At 39.8% G+C, this 19398-nt stretch overlaps 1 protein-coding gene across 1 annotated transcript in view; it reads left to right on the top strand.

Moving 5' to 3' along the window:
• The window catches only part of ndufs3 (NADH:ubiquinone oxidoreductase core subunit S3), a 21416-nt gene extending 2018 nt beyond the window's left edge, over window positions 1–19398 (top strand). The window contains exons 2-7 of the mRNA XM_043705500.1: window positions 9206–9268; window positions 11559–11656; window positions 12102–12251; window positions 16918–17043; window positions 18146–18265; window positions 19098–19398. Coding sequence (XP_043561435.1) covers window positions 9206–9268; window positions 11559–11656; window positions 12102–12251; window positions 16918–17043; window positions 18146–18265; window positions 19098–19265 — 725 coding nt within the window. The 3' untranslated portion in view covers window positions 19266–19398. The remainder of the gene's footprint in view (window positions 1–9205; window positions 9269–11558; window positions 11657–12101; window positions 12252–16917; window positions 17044–18145; window positions 18266–19097) is intronic.

Here is a 19398-nt window from a genome sequence, read left to right as displayed (position 1 = left end):
TGGACAGGGTTCGGGGGCGGTGGGTGGTGTTGGATGGCATTGGGGGCAGGGGGGCTCACGCGTTTTGTGCTGGGGGCAGGGGACAGTGTTGGGTGGGGGCTTGCGCGATGTGCTGCTGCAGTATCCTGAGTGGGAGCAGACTTTAAAAACTCTGAGCTCCAGAGGAAAGGCATTTAATCGATTAACTGAATAATCGATTATCTGAATGAAATACCACCTGCCCATCTCGTTCAGATAATCGAGGTTCCCCTGTAGTGGGTAGGGAGGCAGGGGAAAGGAGAGTGCTACAGTTACTATGGGGGAGAGAATGGAGAGCAATGCTACAGCTAGTGGGGTGTGAGAGAGAGAGAGAGGAAGGTGCTGCAGCCGGTGGAGGGATTAGGCACGAGTGAGGAAAGTATGCTGCAGCTGAGGGAAGGGATGTGATGAGGGTGCTGCAGCTATTTATGGCACTGCTGGGAGGCTTGTCGGTAGTGCTGGATTGTGGACTTTGCTGCTGGGATGGGGTTGCTTCTTTTGGGAGGTGTGGGTATGAGGTGGGGTGGGGAGATGAGGAACCTGGAGTTTTCTCTGTTGGATCACTGCAGTGAGAAACATCAGGGTTGGTGATGAGGGTTTGTCCATTCAAGGCCTAAAAAATAACAGGGACTCAATTTGTAGGATTGTAATAACTTCAGGATAAAAAGGGAACGTTGATGTGGGACAAAATACTTTGTTAGATTAAACTGACCTAAAATAAGTGGGAGCCACTGGAAACAGTTATTGTTTCTGCATCTTCCCAAAGAGATGTGAATCCTGGAGTGATTAAATCTTTCAGAGTAACGAGCTGTTTTAAAAAATTCTCAAGGTCAGGTTCGTAGGAGAGTAGTCTGACACAGAACAAACGACCAAGAGGCGAGTCTGCTAGAATATGAGCATTTTATTCCCCGCAGCGTCGCCACAACCAGGTCTCATACTTACAACGGGTCTGGCTTATACTCACTCTACATGTTACCGGAACTGGGAGCCGTCAGTTCTCGTAGAGCGGTTGCCAACAACCCACGCTCGGCGGTTAAACGCAACCCCGGAGCAGACTCACCGAACTGGAGACTTTTCCAGCTGATATACTCTTTTCCAGATATAAACATTCATGTGAACAGCAGAGCAAGGCTAAAAAACACATTCCATTCTGGTTACATACAGATAAGAAGATTCACACGGGGAGGTGTGTAATAAGATTCACACGGGACTAAGCAACACCTCCATTCCGGTTAGATTCACACATGTATTGGGACATAATTTTTAACCGTTTCACCACACGAGCATGCAGCATAGGTAGGAAAGTGGTATAGAAGTGTATACCAGACATGATTAAACTGATGGGCTCTTGTTGCAAACCTTATTATTTTCATGATTCAGCTGTTCCGAATGTTTGCAGGAATTCTTAAAATTTGTGCATGAAATGTGGGGCATCACTGGTTAGACCAGCACCTGTGCCCATTCCTTAATTGCTCTTGAAAACGTGATTGTGAGCTGTCTTGGACTGTTCCAGTTATGTGGTTATGGGTACATAAACAATGATGTTAGGAAGCGAATTTCCAGATTATGATCCAGCAAAGAGAAGGAATGGTGATATAATTCCAAGTTAGGATGGTGTGGGGCAAGAGGAACTTTTAGGTAGTGAGGATCGCATGTATTTCTAAGTATAGGTTTCTGGGTTTGGAAAGTGCAGATGAAGGACACTTGGTGAGGTGTAGCAGTGAATCTTACAATGCTGCCACTGTGCATCTGTAATTAGGGTGTAACTGTTGAAGATGGTAGAATAGGGTGGTGTTGACCTTGTTGGAGCTGCACTCATCCAGGCAATGGAGAGTAAAGTATTCCATCATACTCTTAACTTGTGCCTTGTAGATTATGAACAAGCTTGAGAGAGTTGGGAGGTGATTTATTTGTTGTAGAATTCCCAATCTCTGACCTGCTATAGTCGCCAAAGTATTAATATGTCTGTGTAATGTGGTTAAGTGAAGTTCAAATGGCTGAATTGTTTCTCATTCAATCATCTTCGCTAAAGTGGAATGTTTGAGTTAATAAACTTGCTGGTTGTGAGACTGTTATGAAATTGCTGTCCGTCTTCATCTATTTTACAATGCTTCTGCAGTATTTAATTGTGAAGTAATTTAGAATGTCATGTTGCTAAATATTGTACTTTGTTTTATGTAATGATGCATTACTATCATGTTAGAACTATCCAGTAGATGGTAATTATAGTTTATGGCAATTTATGACTTTAGAGTTATCTTCAGCTCTGTCTGCCTGACAAAGTTGAGTAAAATGAATCCTGTGTTTAACTTCATCTGATTTGCTAAGACCGTTGGAGCCTGTGATGATACCCGTCTCATTGCTGTGCAAAAAATATGAAGTATAGTTCTGCTATTTCTCTGCTGCTCTATATCTGATATACCTATTGTTTATTGTGATTTTACTTTACCTTGTCTTAATGTTTACTTCAGTGAGTTTTAGATTTCCACACTCCTTTAAGCTCCAATTATTCCACCTTTGGGTGAACCTTCCCCTTTATTAAAACCTTGATCATTTTAAATGTTTCATTTCAATCCTCTGTGGATGTTCTGTACTCATGGAAATGAAAGCTTGGACTACTCAACCAGTCCCCTCGATTTAACCTCTGTATTATCCTGAGAAATCTATTCTGCACCTCCTCCAATGAATATACATCCATTCTAAGATGTTCTTTGTAAAGAGCGTTGTGTAATATTAATGTAATCATCATACCTTTCCATTCCATATTTCCTTAAGTAAAGGTTAATATTCCATTATACTCTGAAATGAGTTTTTGACCCCCTCCAGCAGTTTGCAATTTCCATTCATGAGAACATGAATCTCCATGCTCTGCCACTACTCACTTGGAAAATAGCGATTCCTCCATTGTAATTCTTCTGGGTGAACTGTCACTTTTTCCGCATAGAACTGTTTGTCACGGTTTGGGCAAACTATCAAAGTCCCTTTGCAATGTTTCACTGCTGTCTCCAGTAATTACTGTGCCACCTAACATAATCATCAAACTTAGATTTTGAATGCCTGATTCAACTTAAATCACTGATAAAGATTAGATTAGATTACTTACAGTGTGGAAACAGGCCCTTCGGCCAACAAGTCAGCACTGACCCTCTGGAGAGCAACCCACCCAGACCCATTCCTCTGCATTTACCCCATCACCTAACACTACGGGCAATTTAGCATGACCAATTCACCTAACCTGCACATTTTTGGACTGTGGGAGGAAACCGGAGCACCCGGAGGAAACCCACGCAGACACTGGGAGAATGTGCAAACTCCACGCAGAGAGTCGCCTGAGGCGGGAATTGAACCCCTGTCTCTGGCACTGTGAGGCAGCAGTGGCTAACCACTGTGCCGCTCAAATATCCTGAAAAACTGGCGGCACCTCTATTCAATTCCTGCAGAAAGGCTATGCTCGAAACATTGATTCTCTTGCTCCTCGGATGCTGCTGGACCTGCTCTGCTTTTTCCAGTGCCACGCTTTATCAACTCTGACTCTCCAGCATCTGCAGTCCTCATTTTGTCCTAATTATAGGCTTTGTCCATTCTGCGAGCCTATCTTTGTTGCCTCTCTTCTGAATACATCATTGGGAAAATTAATAAATATATAAAAATCCTTAATAAAGAACTTTAGGCAATACTATTATTCACCCTCCAGTCTGAAACATAACTGTTTACTATGACTCACTGTTTTCTGTTAAGTAATTTTATTTCTTTTAATCTAAGCTGACACTGACCTTCGTATGCCTGAGCCTGATTTTTGTTAACCAGTCTTTGTGTTAGTTTGTCAAACATATTCTTGAAATCCATATAAACAGCACCATATTCTCTTTGAGCTTCTGCTTTGCATCATCAAATAATTCAAATAGATTAGACGAGCACTACTATAACCTGTAATGCCTCTCCTTAATTAAGTCATGCCTGTTCAAAGATTGCTAATTTTTTTGATTTTAAAAACTTTATCCTAGACTAATGTCTTGGCCTGTTGTATCAATTAGGAATGTCCTTTCACTCTTTCTTGTCACATTTGCCCTCTTCAGTCTTCTGGCATCTCCACCCCTTAATCTAGAGAAGAGTGAAAGATTGTGGCAAGCCCATTGGCTATTTACCCATTTCTTTTAAAATTTTGGATGCAAACCACAAGAACCAAGTGACTTACATGACCGAAGTACAGGTAACCTTTACGTTATCACCTCCGTTTCAATTTTCACACTGTGCTTCTACCTATATTTTGTCAGCATCCTCTTTCTCAGTACACACTGATACAAAATATTATCAAGTATTCTAATCTTACCCTCCACTATAAGCATATTAATACCCTTTTTGTTTCCAGGTGAATTCTCAAGTCTTGCACCCTAACTATTTAAGTCCTTTTCATAGTCATGCAGCACGGAAACAAACCCTTCATTTCAACCAATCCATGCCGAACGTAATCCCACCTGCCTGCTCCTGGCTCATATCCCTCCAAACTCTCCCCATTCATGTATCTATCCAAATGTCTTTTAAACATTGTAGGTGAACCCACATCTACCACTTTCTCAAGAAAGTTCATTCCACACACGAACGACTCTGTGTTAAAAAAATGTCGCTCATGTCTTTTTTAAACCCCTCTTCTCAACATAAAAATGTGCCCTAGTCTTGAAATCCCTGATTCTAGACTATTACCATTAAAGACAATTACCATTAACTCTACCTATACCTCTCATTATTTTATAAATTTCTGAGATTACCTCAAAACTCCTACATATCAGTGAAAAAAAGTCCCAGCCTATCCAACCTTTCTTTGTAGCTCGAACCTTCCATACCCAGCAACATCCTGGTAAATCTTTTCTGAACCCTCTCCAGCTTAATAATATCCTTGCTGTAACTGGGTGACCAATATTGAACACAGTATTGCAGAAGAGGCCTCACCAATGTCCTGTAGAACCACAACATGACTTCTCAACTCTTATACTCAAAAAGGACTGAGCAACAAAGGCACATGTGCCAAATGCCTTTTTAACCAGCCTGTCGACATGTGACTCAAACTTCAAAGAATTCTGTCCCTGTACCCTATGTCCCTCTGTTCTATAATGCTACCCAAGGCCCTATCATTAATTGTATAAGCCCTACCCTTGTGTGTTGTACCAAAATGCAACACCTTACATTTATTTAGATTTAACTCCATCTGCCATTTTTCAGCCATTGACCCATTTGATCAAGATCCCTTTCATGTTATTCTATTCTATTCTCATTTTTTTCCCCTAGGGTAACTGTGAATTAATTGTTTCTTGATGAGCTAACAGTTTCTGAGGGAAATGGAAATATCAGTCTGAGTTCTAAAAGAGATTTGATAGCGAACCATATATTAGACCTGCCAGAAACATTGTAGCCCACAGAGTAAAAGGAAAATGCTGGCATGAATACCAAGTTAATAAAAGCAAATTAATGCAGAGATTGGAAATCTTAAATAAAAATCAAAAGTGCTGGAAATGTTCACTTTAGGAAAGACAAACTTTGAAGATGCAGAAAATTTACTCAATTGATTCAGGGGTAAGAAATTTCAATTATAAAGGCTGGAGAAACTGGGCATATTCTCTTTACAGAAGATTGAGTCAAGGTTTAATATATTTGATATAGTTATGCCAGGTCTAGACAGAATAGATAGAGAAAATGTTCCCTTGATGCTAGAATTGAGAAGGAGAAGACACCAATTTAAAGTGACATGTAGACATGAAGGAAAACATTTCTACTTGGTGACTGATTAAGTTCTGTAATGGACAGCCTGTGTCCAATCATGGCTATCAAAAGAGCATTGGATAAGTATATGAAGAGAAAATAAAATGAAGGACTATAAGGATAGATTGGAGCTTTGGGTCTGGTTGTAGAGGTCTTGCACAGACACAACTGGCTGAATGTCGCCTGTGCCATATGTTGTCACCTATCTATATGACCCCCAAATAGACTACTAACTCCTTTAAAATAAATTAATTTCCAGGCAACAAATGGAAATGTCTAAATGACAAAGCATATGTCAGGTATAGACAGGAGAGATTGAATGAATCCTTAGAGTATAAAGGCAGTAGGAGTATACTTAAGAGGGAAATAAAGAGGGCATAAAGGGGACATGAGAGAGCTTTGGCAAATAGGGTTAAGGAGAATCCAAAGGGATTTTATAAGTACATTAAGGAAAAAAGAGTAACTCTGGAGAGAATTGGGCCCCTCAAAGATCAGCCAGGCAGCCTATGTGTGGAGCTGCAGGAGATAGAGGAGATACTAAACAAGTATTTTGCATCAGTGTTTACTGTGGAGAAGGACATGGAAGATATAGAATGTGGGGAAATAGGTGATGACATCTCGAAAATTGTCCATATTACAGAGGAGGTGGTGCTGGATGTCTTGAATCGCATAAAAGTGGATAAATCCCCAGGACCTGATCAGGTATAGCCTAGAACTCTATGGGAAGTTAAGGAAGTGATTGCTGGACCCTTTGCTGAGATATTTGTATCATTGATAGTCACAGGTGAGGTGCCAGAAGACTGGAGGTTAGCTAACATGGTACCACTATTTAAGGTGGTAAGGACAAGCCAGGGAACTATAGACTGGTGAGCCTGCCATTGGTAGTGGGCAAGTTGTCAGAGGGATTCCTGAGGCACAGGATTTACATGTATTTGTAAAGGAGGAGAAAGTGAGGACTGCAGATGCTGGAGATCAGAGCTTAAAAATGTGTTGCTGGAAAAGCGCAGCAGGTCAGGCAGCATCCAAGGAGCAGGAGAATCGACGTTTCAGGCATAAGCCCTTCTTCAGGAAAGGTTGTCAGCATGGCTTTGTGCATGGGGAATCATGTCTCACGAACCTGACTGAATGTTTTGAAGTAACAAAGAGGATTGATGAGGGCAGAGTGGTAGACATGATCTGTGTGGACTTCAGTAAGGCATTTGACAAAGTTCCTCATGGGACACTGGTTTGCAAGGTTAGAACAAAATGGAATACAGGGAGAACTAGCCATTTGGATACAGAACTGGCTTGAAGGTCAAAGACAGAGGGTGGTCGTGGAGGGTTGCTTTTCAGACTGGATGCATGTACCAGTGGTGTGCCACAAGGATCTGTGCTGGGTCCATTGCTTTTCATTATTTATATAAATGATTTTGATGTTTATAAAGTCATGAAGGGCATGGATAGGGTAAATAGACAAGAACTTTTCCCTGGGTTTGGGGAGTCCAGAACACGAGGGCATAGATTTAGGGTGACGGGGAAAGATATAAAAGGGACCAAAGGGACAATGTTTTCACACAGGATGGTGAATGTATGGAATGAGCTGCCAGAGGAAGTGGTAGAGGCTTCAAAGGGTATGTTTCCGTGCTGTAAATCTCTAGGACTTGGTTTAGATCTTGAGACTTTTACAGTAGCAAACAAAACTCAACATAGGGGCAGCATGGTGGCTCAGTGGTCAGCATTGCTGCCTCACAGCACCAGGGACCTAGGTTCGATTCCAGCCTCGGGCAACTGTCTGTGTGGAGTTTGCACATTCTCCCCGTGTCTGCGTGGGTTTCTTCCCATAATCCAAAGATGTGTAGGTCAGTTGAATTTTCTATGCAAAATTGCTCATAGTGTTAGGTGCATTAGTCAAAGGGAAATGGGTCTGGGTGGGTTACTCTTCGGAGGGTCTGTGTGGACTGGTTAGGCCGAAGGGCCTGTTTCCACACTGGGGAGTCTAATCTAATCTAATCTAAATCAAACGTTACTTAGTAGTTAGCTAATACATCAATCTAAACTAAAATTACACTTTCACATGAACTAATGTAATTGCAATATATTTTATGAGCCCTTTTGATGTGCACCACACATCTGGCAGAAATTTGGCATTTTGGTCACTGGTCCAAACTATCACCTGGATCTCCTCACTTTTCCCCTAACACATTAGGTTGCTATGTTCTGGATTCACCTCAATTACTCCTTGTGTTTTCAACATCCAAGAGTCCTGTCTATTCTGTTCCTTGTTTCCTAAACAGAAAATAATCTCATGCTAGCATCCTGCTTGATTGTGAACAGAAGAAGGTCTGTTGTTTCACTGCTTGTTATAAAGCAAAGTTAAAAATCACACAAGACCACATTATAGATCAGCAGGTTTATTTGGAAGCACTAGCTTTCGGAGCACTGCTCCTTCATCAGGTGGTTGTATAAAGCAGCTATCCTTTTTCCATGGGATACCATGTAAAGAAGTTCAGAATGTAACTTGATATTTCAGTAGGTTTCTGTTTGAGACCCCCCCCCAAAAAAAGGACAACCTGAATACATGGGCTATTAAGTGTTAAGATTTCATCAGCCTTTCAGAATGTTCTGATTACATTATATTACAGTGCACATTTTATAATGTGGCATGGTGGCTCAGTGATTAGCACTGCTACCTCACAGCACCAGGGACCCGAGTTCAATCCCTGCATCGGGCAGCTGTCTGTGTGGAGTTTGCACATTCTCCTTGTGTCTACGTGGGTTTCTTCCGGGTGCTCCGGTTTCCTCCCAAAGTCCAAAGATGTGCAGGTCAGGTGAATTGGCCATGCTAAATTGCCCGTAGTGTTAGGGGCATCATTCAGGGTGAATGGGTCTGGGTGGGTTGCTCTACAGAGGGTCAGTGTGGGCTTGTTGGGCCGAATGGCCTGTTTCCACACTGTAGGGGATCTAATCCAAAAAAGCAGTCTTGAAACTCCTACTGTTCATGTCATCATTCTTTGATTCTATAGATACTGGGGCAACTCTGTTCCTGATACAATGCTGTGGAATTTTTGAACATCGAAGTATGCAGGCAAACAAGGCCTTGCTTTAACGTCTGTCAGGAAAACCTCTGATGCAGCACTCCCCTCAGCATAAAGTGGACACAATATTTTTATAATGTAGCTTCAACATATAATTTCATGACTCTGTGCCAATGCTAACTATCTTATTGAAATGTTATTCTTTTTATTATTTCACTTGCAAAGGTTGCTTCCTCAAAATGTTGCTGTTATTTCTATAGGTTTTCATTATGCAATTCAGATTCCATTAACTTTTTAATCTTTAATATACGTAGCTATTGTATTTAGGGGTATGGAGATAATGGCTCGTTATCTTGAAACTGTTTTGTTTTATTGTACATTTGTGGTGTAAAATTCTTGTCATTGTGCTTTCATTATAGGTCCTGGTGGTGGTGCTGTGGCCTCTCAGGTCAGGTTTGAGGGATCCATTTCTGAGTCTCGGCGTAAGTAAAGGCCAAGCTACATTTCAGTTGTATGTGAATTGCATAATGAACCTATTTATGACGTGAGTTTCCTACTATGTATGCAATTTTAAAGTGAATATAAATATTACTCTTCTGTATTTGAAAGAGACCAAAACTGCAAGTAATGTGTCCACTGTGTGGAAGAGAGTTACCTTGCTTCTCATTTTCAGGCTACACCACTGGTGTAAAAATCAAAACAAGGGCCAAATATGTAAGCTTTTCCTGTGTCCGTACACAGTCTGTCCTTCAGCTTGTTCTCGGCTGTGCCTCCTCATAGCGCTATATGGAAACTGGGTCCCTCCTGGTCCCAGGCTAAAACATCAGAGAAACCTGGAATGAATTTGGCCCAAGACATACAGTATGAAAGCCTGCGAACATGGTCACACCTGACACTTGTGAAGCCATCTTCCACCTATGGACAGATAGATTCACTCCCTTATGGATACCTCACAAAGAGAGACAGTTGAAGCATATGGGAACAAGTCCTGATTAAATGCTTGGAGTGGGGCCCAAAGATTACTGATGTCTAATTCTTGTCAATTTGTTATGGACCAGGCCAGACTCCCTCAAAACATTTCAAGAAATTAGTCCAGACCCTAACTTTGTTAGTTGTTTTAAGCAGGTGTAAAGTGGATATTCAAGAAGAGATGCTGCTGGTCACACTGCATAGTTTTAAATAAAACAGAATTTATTTACAAGATTACTGAATGAAACACAAACAAAAGAGGGTAGAATACAGAATATCTTAACCTATCGGAAAACCCAATGAATTATCCCGACTTGGATCATGTTGTTCCACATACTTGCAACAATCCCCATAAACACCCTTTGGCACAAAAGGTAAAATCAAACATAGGGTCTTACAGGAGAGTTGTCAGAGAGAGAGGAGGATTAGCCTGGACCTGCTTCTTTAGGTCCAGCAGCTTTTTCAACTGCTTGATTGCTTTCAGAGAAACATTAGACTGCCAAAACCAAATCAAACCAGAGAAAAGCTGAGCTGGGAGAACTGGTCACTTCCTTTTTATTGTGCAAATGCTTTTAAAAAAAAACTTGAAAGCCTTTTGCCTGCTGCAGAATCTGTTACCTTTAATCAAATTGGCTCTAAAGCCCATCCAAACACAGAGTTTTTAAAGTCTGTGTCTTTGTGACCTCTCTGAAACAAAAACCAAGGACAACATAACCTTGTTAAAGGAGCAGCATTGTCACAACTGTTCTGGCAACTCTGACAAGCAAGTCAATGCTCTGGATTGTTTTGGACCCAAATAAGAAGGTGGAGGTAGAGGTGGGAGTTAGGACGTTCAGTGAGCTGTGGGCCTTTGTTAATTTTGCTCAGGCTTATGCTTAGGAGGAATAATTAACTTCCACTGTGCGCACACCTTACAGTAAAATATAAATCATCATGAAGAACAACTACCAAGGGCTCAGAAAAACACCATATAACCAAGTGTTCAGGGTCAGAGAAGTCACACTTTTTGAACTGATAGTTTTTAGTACAGATTTGATCATAACTTTTTGACATTTGAATGCTTAACTTGGGGTATTTCCTCCATCATTGTTTAGCATGAGTGCATTGCTGGCAAGGCTACCTTTATTTCCTTAGTTGCCTTTGAGACAATACCACCTTGAACTCTGCAGTCAATGTTCTAGGTATCGATGCTATCCTTTCTGAGACAGAGTTCCAATATTTTGACTCAGTGACAATAAAGATTAAGTTGTGTGTCCAGGTCAGGGTGCTGTGTGCCATGGAGCAGAACCTAACAATGATGGTGTTCCCTTGTTCTTCGATGTGGATCATAAATTTGATGTGTCCTGCAGATTTAATACTTATTTAATTTGTGCTTTGTATCCTTAGATAGAACATACTGTAGGTGGGCTACTGTGATGGAGAAAGTGGATGTTTGACTGCAGAGGGTGCCAAACAAGAGAAGTGTTTTGATCCAGGTGGTCTGGTAACATTTGAATAGTGTTAGTGCTGCAACTGTTCTGATGTGGAGAATATTCCTTCAATCTCCTTACCTATGTCTAATTGTTAATGGAATAGCTTTGGGGATCAGGAGGTGGGACACTCACAACAGAATACTCTGCATATGACTTGTTTGAGCAGCTGTTATTTATTGCTACTTAGGTCACTTATAAAACTTTACAATCTGTTTATATTATTATATCCTTCCAAATGAACCAAGAAATGTGAGCTTTCTTATTGGTAGACAATATCATAGGGAATGCATCAGTGAAATTTAATGTAGCAGTGCTACACTTTGCCTCGCAGCTACTGTCCGACCAAAGAATGAACTACAGCACAGCCAGCTCTCTGCATTTGGTGAATATGTTGCTGAAATTCTTCCCAAATATGTCCAACAGGTGCAGGTAAGTGTGTCAGAATGATACCGAAACATAAATCGCGTTGTTGAGTTTAATAAATCCAATCAAATATCTGATATTGGCATTTAGTACTATCCCACCACAGAAGTGATTGGATTGATAGGAGGCAATCGTCATTTAAAATAACAAGCAGGGTTTTTCATCCAAGCAATGTTTTGAAGATGTCTCACTGTCATTATTGTGCAAGTGTTAGATGTGGAGAGCTGTTTAAAAAAAAAAATCCTTTCCTAATTCCTTCAATTTGTCTTATTTAACCCCTAAATACATCCAATGGCCAAAGTAATGGTGATAAACTGAAAGGGAAAATAATTTTTTGCCATTAATTTGTTTCATTTGTTTGTTATTATATACTGTTTTAAGTTATGCTGTTATGATTTTATGAAGCCTGTATGTGAATGTGATATCTGTTTGCTTTGTCTTTCTTAAATAGGTGACATGTTTCAACGAGTTGGAGGTTTTTATCCATCCAGATGGCTTAATACCAGTGATGACGTTCCTCCGAGATCATACCAATGCTCAGTTTAAATCTCTTGTAGATGAAACTGCAGTTGATATCCCTTCTCGTCAATTTAGATTTGAGGTAATTGAAGGAGTGGTTGGGGAGGGTGAAACAAGTGACTACAATTGTGCTATGAAATAGTACATTTATTGTAGCTTTATAATTTTGCTTGTTTGCAAATATTAAATGTAAGATGTTACAAGGAAGCTTTCTTTATTGTTTTGGAGAACAACTTTACTCAACAATAATGTATATATTGAAAGATTCTGATGACAAACATGTCAAGCATCCTAATCTTAAGTTCTGAAATAAATACAAAAACTACTGATGCTGTAACTCAGAAGCAAAAAGAGTTTTTGAGAAGCACAGCAGGTCTGGCAGCATCTGTAGAAAGAAAACAATTGACATTGCGAGTCAAGTGATCCTCCGTCAGAATTCTCTTTCCCCTATACAGATGGTGACGGACCTGCTGTGCTTTTTTTTGTTCAATCTCTAGATGTGGGTGTCACTCGCCAGACAAGTAATTAATGCCCATCGCGAGTTGTCTAGACGGCAGTTAGGAGTCAATGACATTACTGTAGGTCCAGCACTCCGTCTATGTTTTAAGCTCTTTCACTCCTATCTGTCAAAAGAGGATTAATACTCATATTACTTGGTGGGATGATTGCTCCACACAGAATCTCATGTTTTGAATTCCAGCAGAGACAATAAGGTTACCAGCTGGAAGATGAATTGTTAAAATATAGAGTCATAGAGATTTTATACTATTATAACACAGAAAAAAGCCATTTGCCCTATCAAGTCCTCCTTGGCCAATAACCTTGGATGCCTTGGCATCATAAGTGTGCATCTAAATATTTTTTAAATATTGAGGGTTCCTGCTTCTACCACCCTTTCTGGTGGTGAGTTCCAGATTCCCACCACCTTCTCAAAAACAATTTCCTCTTATCCCCTTTAAATCTGCTGCTCTTTACATCAAATCTTTGCATCCTTGTCATTGATCCTTCCACCAAGTGGAAACCACCTTTCTGTCTACCCTGTCTATGTCCCTCAATCATATTCCATCTCTTGCTCCCTTCTTGATTAAGCTAGTACCACATTAGCTGTCTTCCAGTCCTTTGGCATCTTTCCTGTGTCCGGAGGCACAGTGTTCCTGCTATTGATGTGCCTCACTCAACAGCCTGGGATTTGTCTCACCCAGCCTTAGAGATTTATCCAATTTTAAATCTGCCAGAACTCTGAGAATTTCACTGTCTTTGGCTGATTACTATAAATATATCACAGACTGTTTTTATAAACCTGTATTCTGTACCCACGTCGTCCTACTCACTTGTGAACACTGACTCAGTATTGATTTAGTTTACTATCTAGATCCTCCAGCTCCGTGCAGATTAGCACTGTAGTCCTTAATGGACTCTATTCTTTCCCTAGTACTTCTTTTACCCATAATGTACCTGTAAAATAATTTAGGACTGTCCTTTGTTTTACCTGCCACTATTCTTTCATGCTTCCATTTGTTCTCCTAATTCCCTTTTTAAATTTCCCCTTGCACATTCTGTACTTCTGGTGAGAGTCTGCAGATTTGTGCTCTTGGTATCTACCATGAGCTTCCCTTTTTCACTTTATCCAATCCTAGATATGAAAATGTGTTGCTGGAAAAGCGCAGCAGGTCAGGCAGCATCCAAGGAACAGGAGAATCGACGTTTCGGGCATAAGCCCTTCTTCAGGAAACGTCGATTCGCCTGTTCCTTGGATGCTGCCTGACCTGCTGCGCTTTTCCAGCAACACATTTTCAGCTCTGATCTCCAGCATCTGCAGTCCTCACTTTCTCCTCCAATCCTAGATATCCCTTAATGTCTTTTCTATGCTCAAGATTCAAAATAGGTCAGTGACCAGTGGCTGACAAAGTTAAAGATTGTATAAGATTAAAAGATAAGGCTTATAAATGGCCAGATAGTAATAAATCTGAGGATTGAGAAGTCTTTTCAATGCAGCAAAGAAGGACCAAGAAGTCTGATCGGCAAAGGAAGAATCAAATAGGAATACAATCTAGCAAACCACATAACAAATCAGCTACACAAACCTCTACAGTTTATAAAAAAGAGACATTTGATTAAGACAATGTGGGTCCATTAAAATCAAAGTCAGGAGAATTTTAATGGGGAATAAAGAAATGGCAGAGAAACTAAATTAGTACTTTATGTCTATTTTCACTGAAGAAGGTACAAGAAATCTCCTAGAGTCAGAGATCCTAGTGACTAAGGAGTATGAGGATCTGTAGAAAATTAGAATTAGTAAGAAGATAGTTCTGGAGAAATTAGTGGGGTGGAAAGTTAAAAGTCCCTGGAACCTGATAGTCTAGTTTTTGAGGATGTAACTAACAAAATTGATGAAGGGGAGTTGATGATGTAGTAAATTTGGATTTTGATAAGGTTCCCCACAGGAGATTGGTTAATAAAATTAAACCTGTTGGGATTGGAGATAAAGTAGAAGCATGGATTAAGGATTGACTAACAAATACAAAGCAGATCAGTAATAGGTTATTCTCACATAGGTGGAGTGTGACTAGTGGAGTGTGCAAGAATCAATACTTGAGGCCCCAGTTGTAATGATTTTAATGTGGGAACCAAATGTAATATTTTCAGGTTTGCAGATGATAGAAAGCTAAGCAGAAGTGAGGAAGATGTAAACCATTTTGAGAAGGATTTGTGGAGAGAAAGCAGAGTTAATGTTTTGGGTGCAGTGACTATTCTGTGGGTCAGAAGGGTCACTGAATCTGAAACTTTAACTCTGCTTTCTCTCCACAGATACTACCTTAGGTTTTTTCAGCAATTTCTGATTTAGTTTTTGATTTCCACATTCACAGTTCTTTGAGCGGTTTGTTTAAATGAGAATTTAGTGATTGATTAAGAGTGAGACAAATGGAAAATAATGTGGAAAAGTATGAGGGTATCCATTTTGGTTGGAGAAACATGTGCAGAATATTTCTTAAATGGTGAGATTGCAAAGTGGAAAGTGTAGTTGTGCAAAGGGACTAGGTTGTTCTTGGCATTAAGTCACTGAAGGCTAAAATGCAGGTGATTGGGCAATGAAACAGTAGCCCTCATTATATGAGGATTTGAATACAGGAGTATTGAAGTTGTGCTTCAATTGTTTAGCAGCTTGGTTAGACTGCACTTGAAGAACTGTGTCCAGTTTTGATCTCCTTATCTCAGAAAAGATGCTCTTGCCATAGAGGGAGTGAAGTGAAGATTCACCAGACTTGTTTCTGGGATTGTGAGACTGGTTGATGAGAGATTGAACAAAATGGGCCTTGTCTCAAATTCGGAAGAATGAGAGATGATCTAATTGAAGAGAAAAAGAGGGTAGATGCAGATAAAATGTTCCACCTGGTTGGGCAATTGGGAACTGGGGGTACAATTTTAAAAATAAGGTAGATACTATTTAGGACTGTTCAGAATTTTTGTTTACCCCAATTTTTTCTGGAAGATCAATATTTGAGTACAGTTAAAGTCGAGATTGTTGAATCTTTGATTATCAATGGTGTAAAGGGTTATGAGAACAGTGAGGGTAAAAGACATGAATTGTTTAGACATATTTATTGGATAGACATATGGATGAAAATGAACAGTGTAGGTTAGATGGGCTTCCGGTTGGTTTCTCAGGTTGGCGCAACATTGAGAGTTGAAGGGTCTGTACTACACTGTTATGTTCTATGTTTAAGCAGCTATCTTCTTGCTAAATGGCAGAGCAGGCTTGATATTCTAAGTGACCTACTCCTGTTACTGAGACCTTACAGACACAGAATTTAATGTACATGCAAAAGCACAAATTGGAAAATTGGCATCCATTCAAGAGATAAGACCCAAAACTTGAGATAAGGGAGTTGAATAAAAATTGATGTAAAAAGTGTTATGGACTGTGAAGCTTGTGCAAATTATATCATGTTGGTTAAGAAAAGTATGTTCAACGATAGACTGAAGATGATTGGAGAGAAGAAAAGGTTAATTCTATCAACTCAAGATGAACAAAATCTTCCCAATCAGGTTTGTACAGCGAAAAAATCTAGTCTTGAGAAAACAAAATAAGAGACAAGGTAGAGACAATTGAAGTCTAAAACCTATAAATGAGAAGTCTTTGAGTGTTTCTCATTCTGAATATTGAGAAGTATATAGCTTGAGTTAGACCACATCACTGTCTAAGCTGAAATTTTATTGTGACTCTATCACATTATAGTAGTGTCAGACTGAACTGTGAACCAGTCCTTTCTCATAATAACTGGTCTCAGAAACCTCTTTTTAAAAAAAAGTATAAGATTAGTCATTTAAAAATAACCTAAAAATAATAGCAGAAATGCCAAAATGCTTGTCAGATCCCCTTTGTTACGATGGGTTTGCTATAAAGTAGCTGAAAATGTGTTGCTGGAAAAGCGCAGCAGGTCAGGCAGCATCCAAGGAACAGGAGAATCGACGTTTCGGGCATAAGCCCTTATGCCCGAAACGTCGATTCTCCTGTTCCTTGGATGCTGCCTGACCTGCTGCGCTTTTCCAGCAACACATTTTCAGCTCTGATCTCCAGCATCTGCAACCCTCACTTTCTCCTTGCTATAAAGTAGGTATTGACTTAAAACATAGTATTGGGAATTGGATAAATTGTGGAAGAACTTCAATTTGATTGGGGTTTGGATTACCCCATGCAGATGTTGAGATTTAATTTTAAGATCTCTTCTGTTCTCACTTTCCAACAGATTGTATATAACCTGCTTTCGCTGCAATTTAACTCTCGTATCCGTGTGAAGACTTACACTGATGAGTTGACACCACTGGATTCCCTGGTACCTGTGTTCCAGGTTGCAAACTGGTATGAGAGAGAGGTGAGTTGAATAAATTGGATGAAATGTTATGAGAAGACGTTTATTACCAGCCAATTTCTAAGCAAAACAAGATTGAGTCAGAGAACCAAAAATAATTGAATCACGGGCAAGAGACTATTTAACATTGTAGGCCAAGTGTGCAGGTAGTAAAATAGATGGGGTGAGAAATTACACCAACTTACAAATTCTTAGCAGAAGACATTTATCTTCTGTAAATTAACACATTTTTAAGAGTAGGCATTGTCTGGTTGTGAGCAGAATTTGAGGTAGAAGTAAAAGCTGCAAAGAACTGTTGAGACAGGAAACATTTGAAAGACGAAGTTATGTGCTATGTTACACGTGGAATTCTGGTAGAGTTCTAATCAGAATGTTGACTTACAGTTCGTTGAGCATCAGAAATAGGATGTAGCAACTAGGATGACTGTTGTGGGGGTGGGCAAATAATAGTCGATAGATTCTATCAGGCCACTGTTGAATTGTGTAGATGACTAAATGTTTTGTTATTTAGATTGGTTTGTGAATAACTGTGGTGAAGTTCAAGATTGAGTCGATGTATATTGTTTGGGGAAGGAGTAGGTTTGATCAGCCAGATCACCTTTTCTCCATTCATGCTTTATGATCTTTTCTTTGCTGAAATCAAGAACATGGGACTTTCATGGAATAGCCAAACACCGATTGTTGTGGAAAAGTGTAGGTCAGGCAGCATCTGAGGAGCAGGAGAGTCGATGTTTCGGGCATAAGCCCTTCATCAGGAATAAAGGGCTTATCTCGAACTGATCATTGTTTACAGTATTATAATTCCCAAAGTTAATTATGTGGTGAGCAACTAATGTGATTTAAAACTATTATGCTGTGCTTATGGCCTCTAATCACACGAAAAGTAGGGTGTTAAAATGTAACTGAGTATGTTATAAGTTGTCTAACATTTCTGTCTTGGCTCAATTGTATTTTTAAGAATTTGTTTCAAATTTAACACACTTTTATAATGTCTTAGACAAAATACAGGTAACATTTTGCACTATACGTAAATCTTAGAAATATCAAATTTTAAAATGTTAAGTCCTTCAGGAAGCGAGGATGTTACCCTGTCTGTTTGTTCCAGATTTGGGATTTGTTTGGTGTATTTTTTGCTGACCATCCGGATCTCAGACGAATCCTCACAGATTATGGATTTGAAGGTCATCCTTTTCGCAAAGACTTCCCACTTTCTGGCTATGTAGAGGTATAAAATAATATCTTTTAAAGCTGTACATCTATGAAGCTTTTTCTTTTTCCTCCTCGTTCTGTGCTCCTACTCAGAAAACACCTTGGCAGCACCCTACCCCTCCTAAAAGCCACTTGAGTCAACTTTGTATGTTGGAATGAAAATCTCTTTTAACTAAATTGACACATTTAAAATAATTGCAAAAAAAAGGCCCGGGTTTCAATATTCTGCCCACTTTAAATATTATACCCATGACCATGTCATTGTCATTTGGTCATATAGCATGGAAAGAGACCTTTCAGCCCACCATGTCTGGCCAGTCATCAAGCATCTATCCAATCAAATCCCATTTTCCAGCACTTGGTCTTTGATCTTCTATGCTGTAGCATTTTGGGTGTTCATCTGCATACTACGAAAATGTTGTGATGCTTCCAGCCTCTACTGACAGTGAGTTCCAGATACCATCACCTTCTGGGTGAAAAGAACTCTCCTTAAGTCTCTGCTAAAGCTTCTGCTCCTTAGCTTAAATGTTTGCTCACTGGTAATTGACCCTGTAAGGAGAAAGATTTGTTCTAACTATGCCACTCATACTCCTGTAAACCTTCATCGGGTCCCCTTTTGGTCTTCTCTTCTCCAGGGATACCATCCCTATTCTATCTAGTCTCTATTCATAGCTCTGAAATGCTTCAACCTGGGCAGCGTTTTGATGAATCTCCTTTGCACCTCCTCCATATCGTGTTGTTATCAGGAATCTACATAATACTTCTACATAATATTTAACCAATATCATATACTGCTTTGGCAGTTCTTGTGTTCTTTGTCTTTGGCTAACTGTTCCCCTTCTTTCTAGGTACGTTATGATGATGAGGTAAAACGTGTTGTAGCTGAGCCTATTGAACTTACCCAGGAATTCCGCAAATTTGACCTCAACAGTCCATGGGAAGCTTTCCCAGCCCACCGCGAACCAGCTGAACTACCCAAACTTGAAGCTGGAGAGAAAAGTCCTGAGACAAAATGAATAGGAACTGCTGAATATTTGGGGAAAACCTGTCTAATGTCAATTTTAATGTGGGCCTAAAGTGACTGTTTTCTGTACAACCTAATAATTTGTGTGAAACATATGTAAATAAACTACTTGTATAAGGTTATAA

This window comes from Chiloscyllium plagiosum, chromosome 16, assembly GCF_004010195.1.
Source record: "Chiloscyllium plagiosum isolate BGI_BamShark_2017 chromosome 16, ASM401019v2, whole genome shotgun sequence".
In the NCBI taxonomy this organism is placed as follows: Eukaryota; Metazoa; Chordata; class Chondrichthyes; order Orectolobiformes; family Hemiscylliidae; genus Chiloscyllium; species Chiloscyllium plagiosum.
Note: the sequence above shows the minus strand (reverse complement) of the source record. Positions and strands in the feature narration are given on the sequence as shown.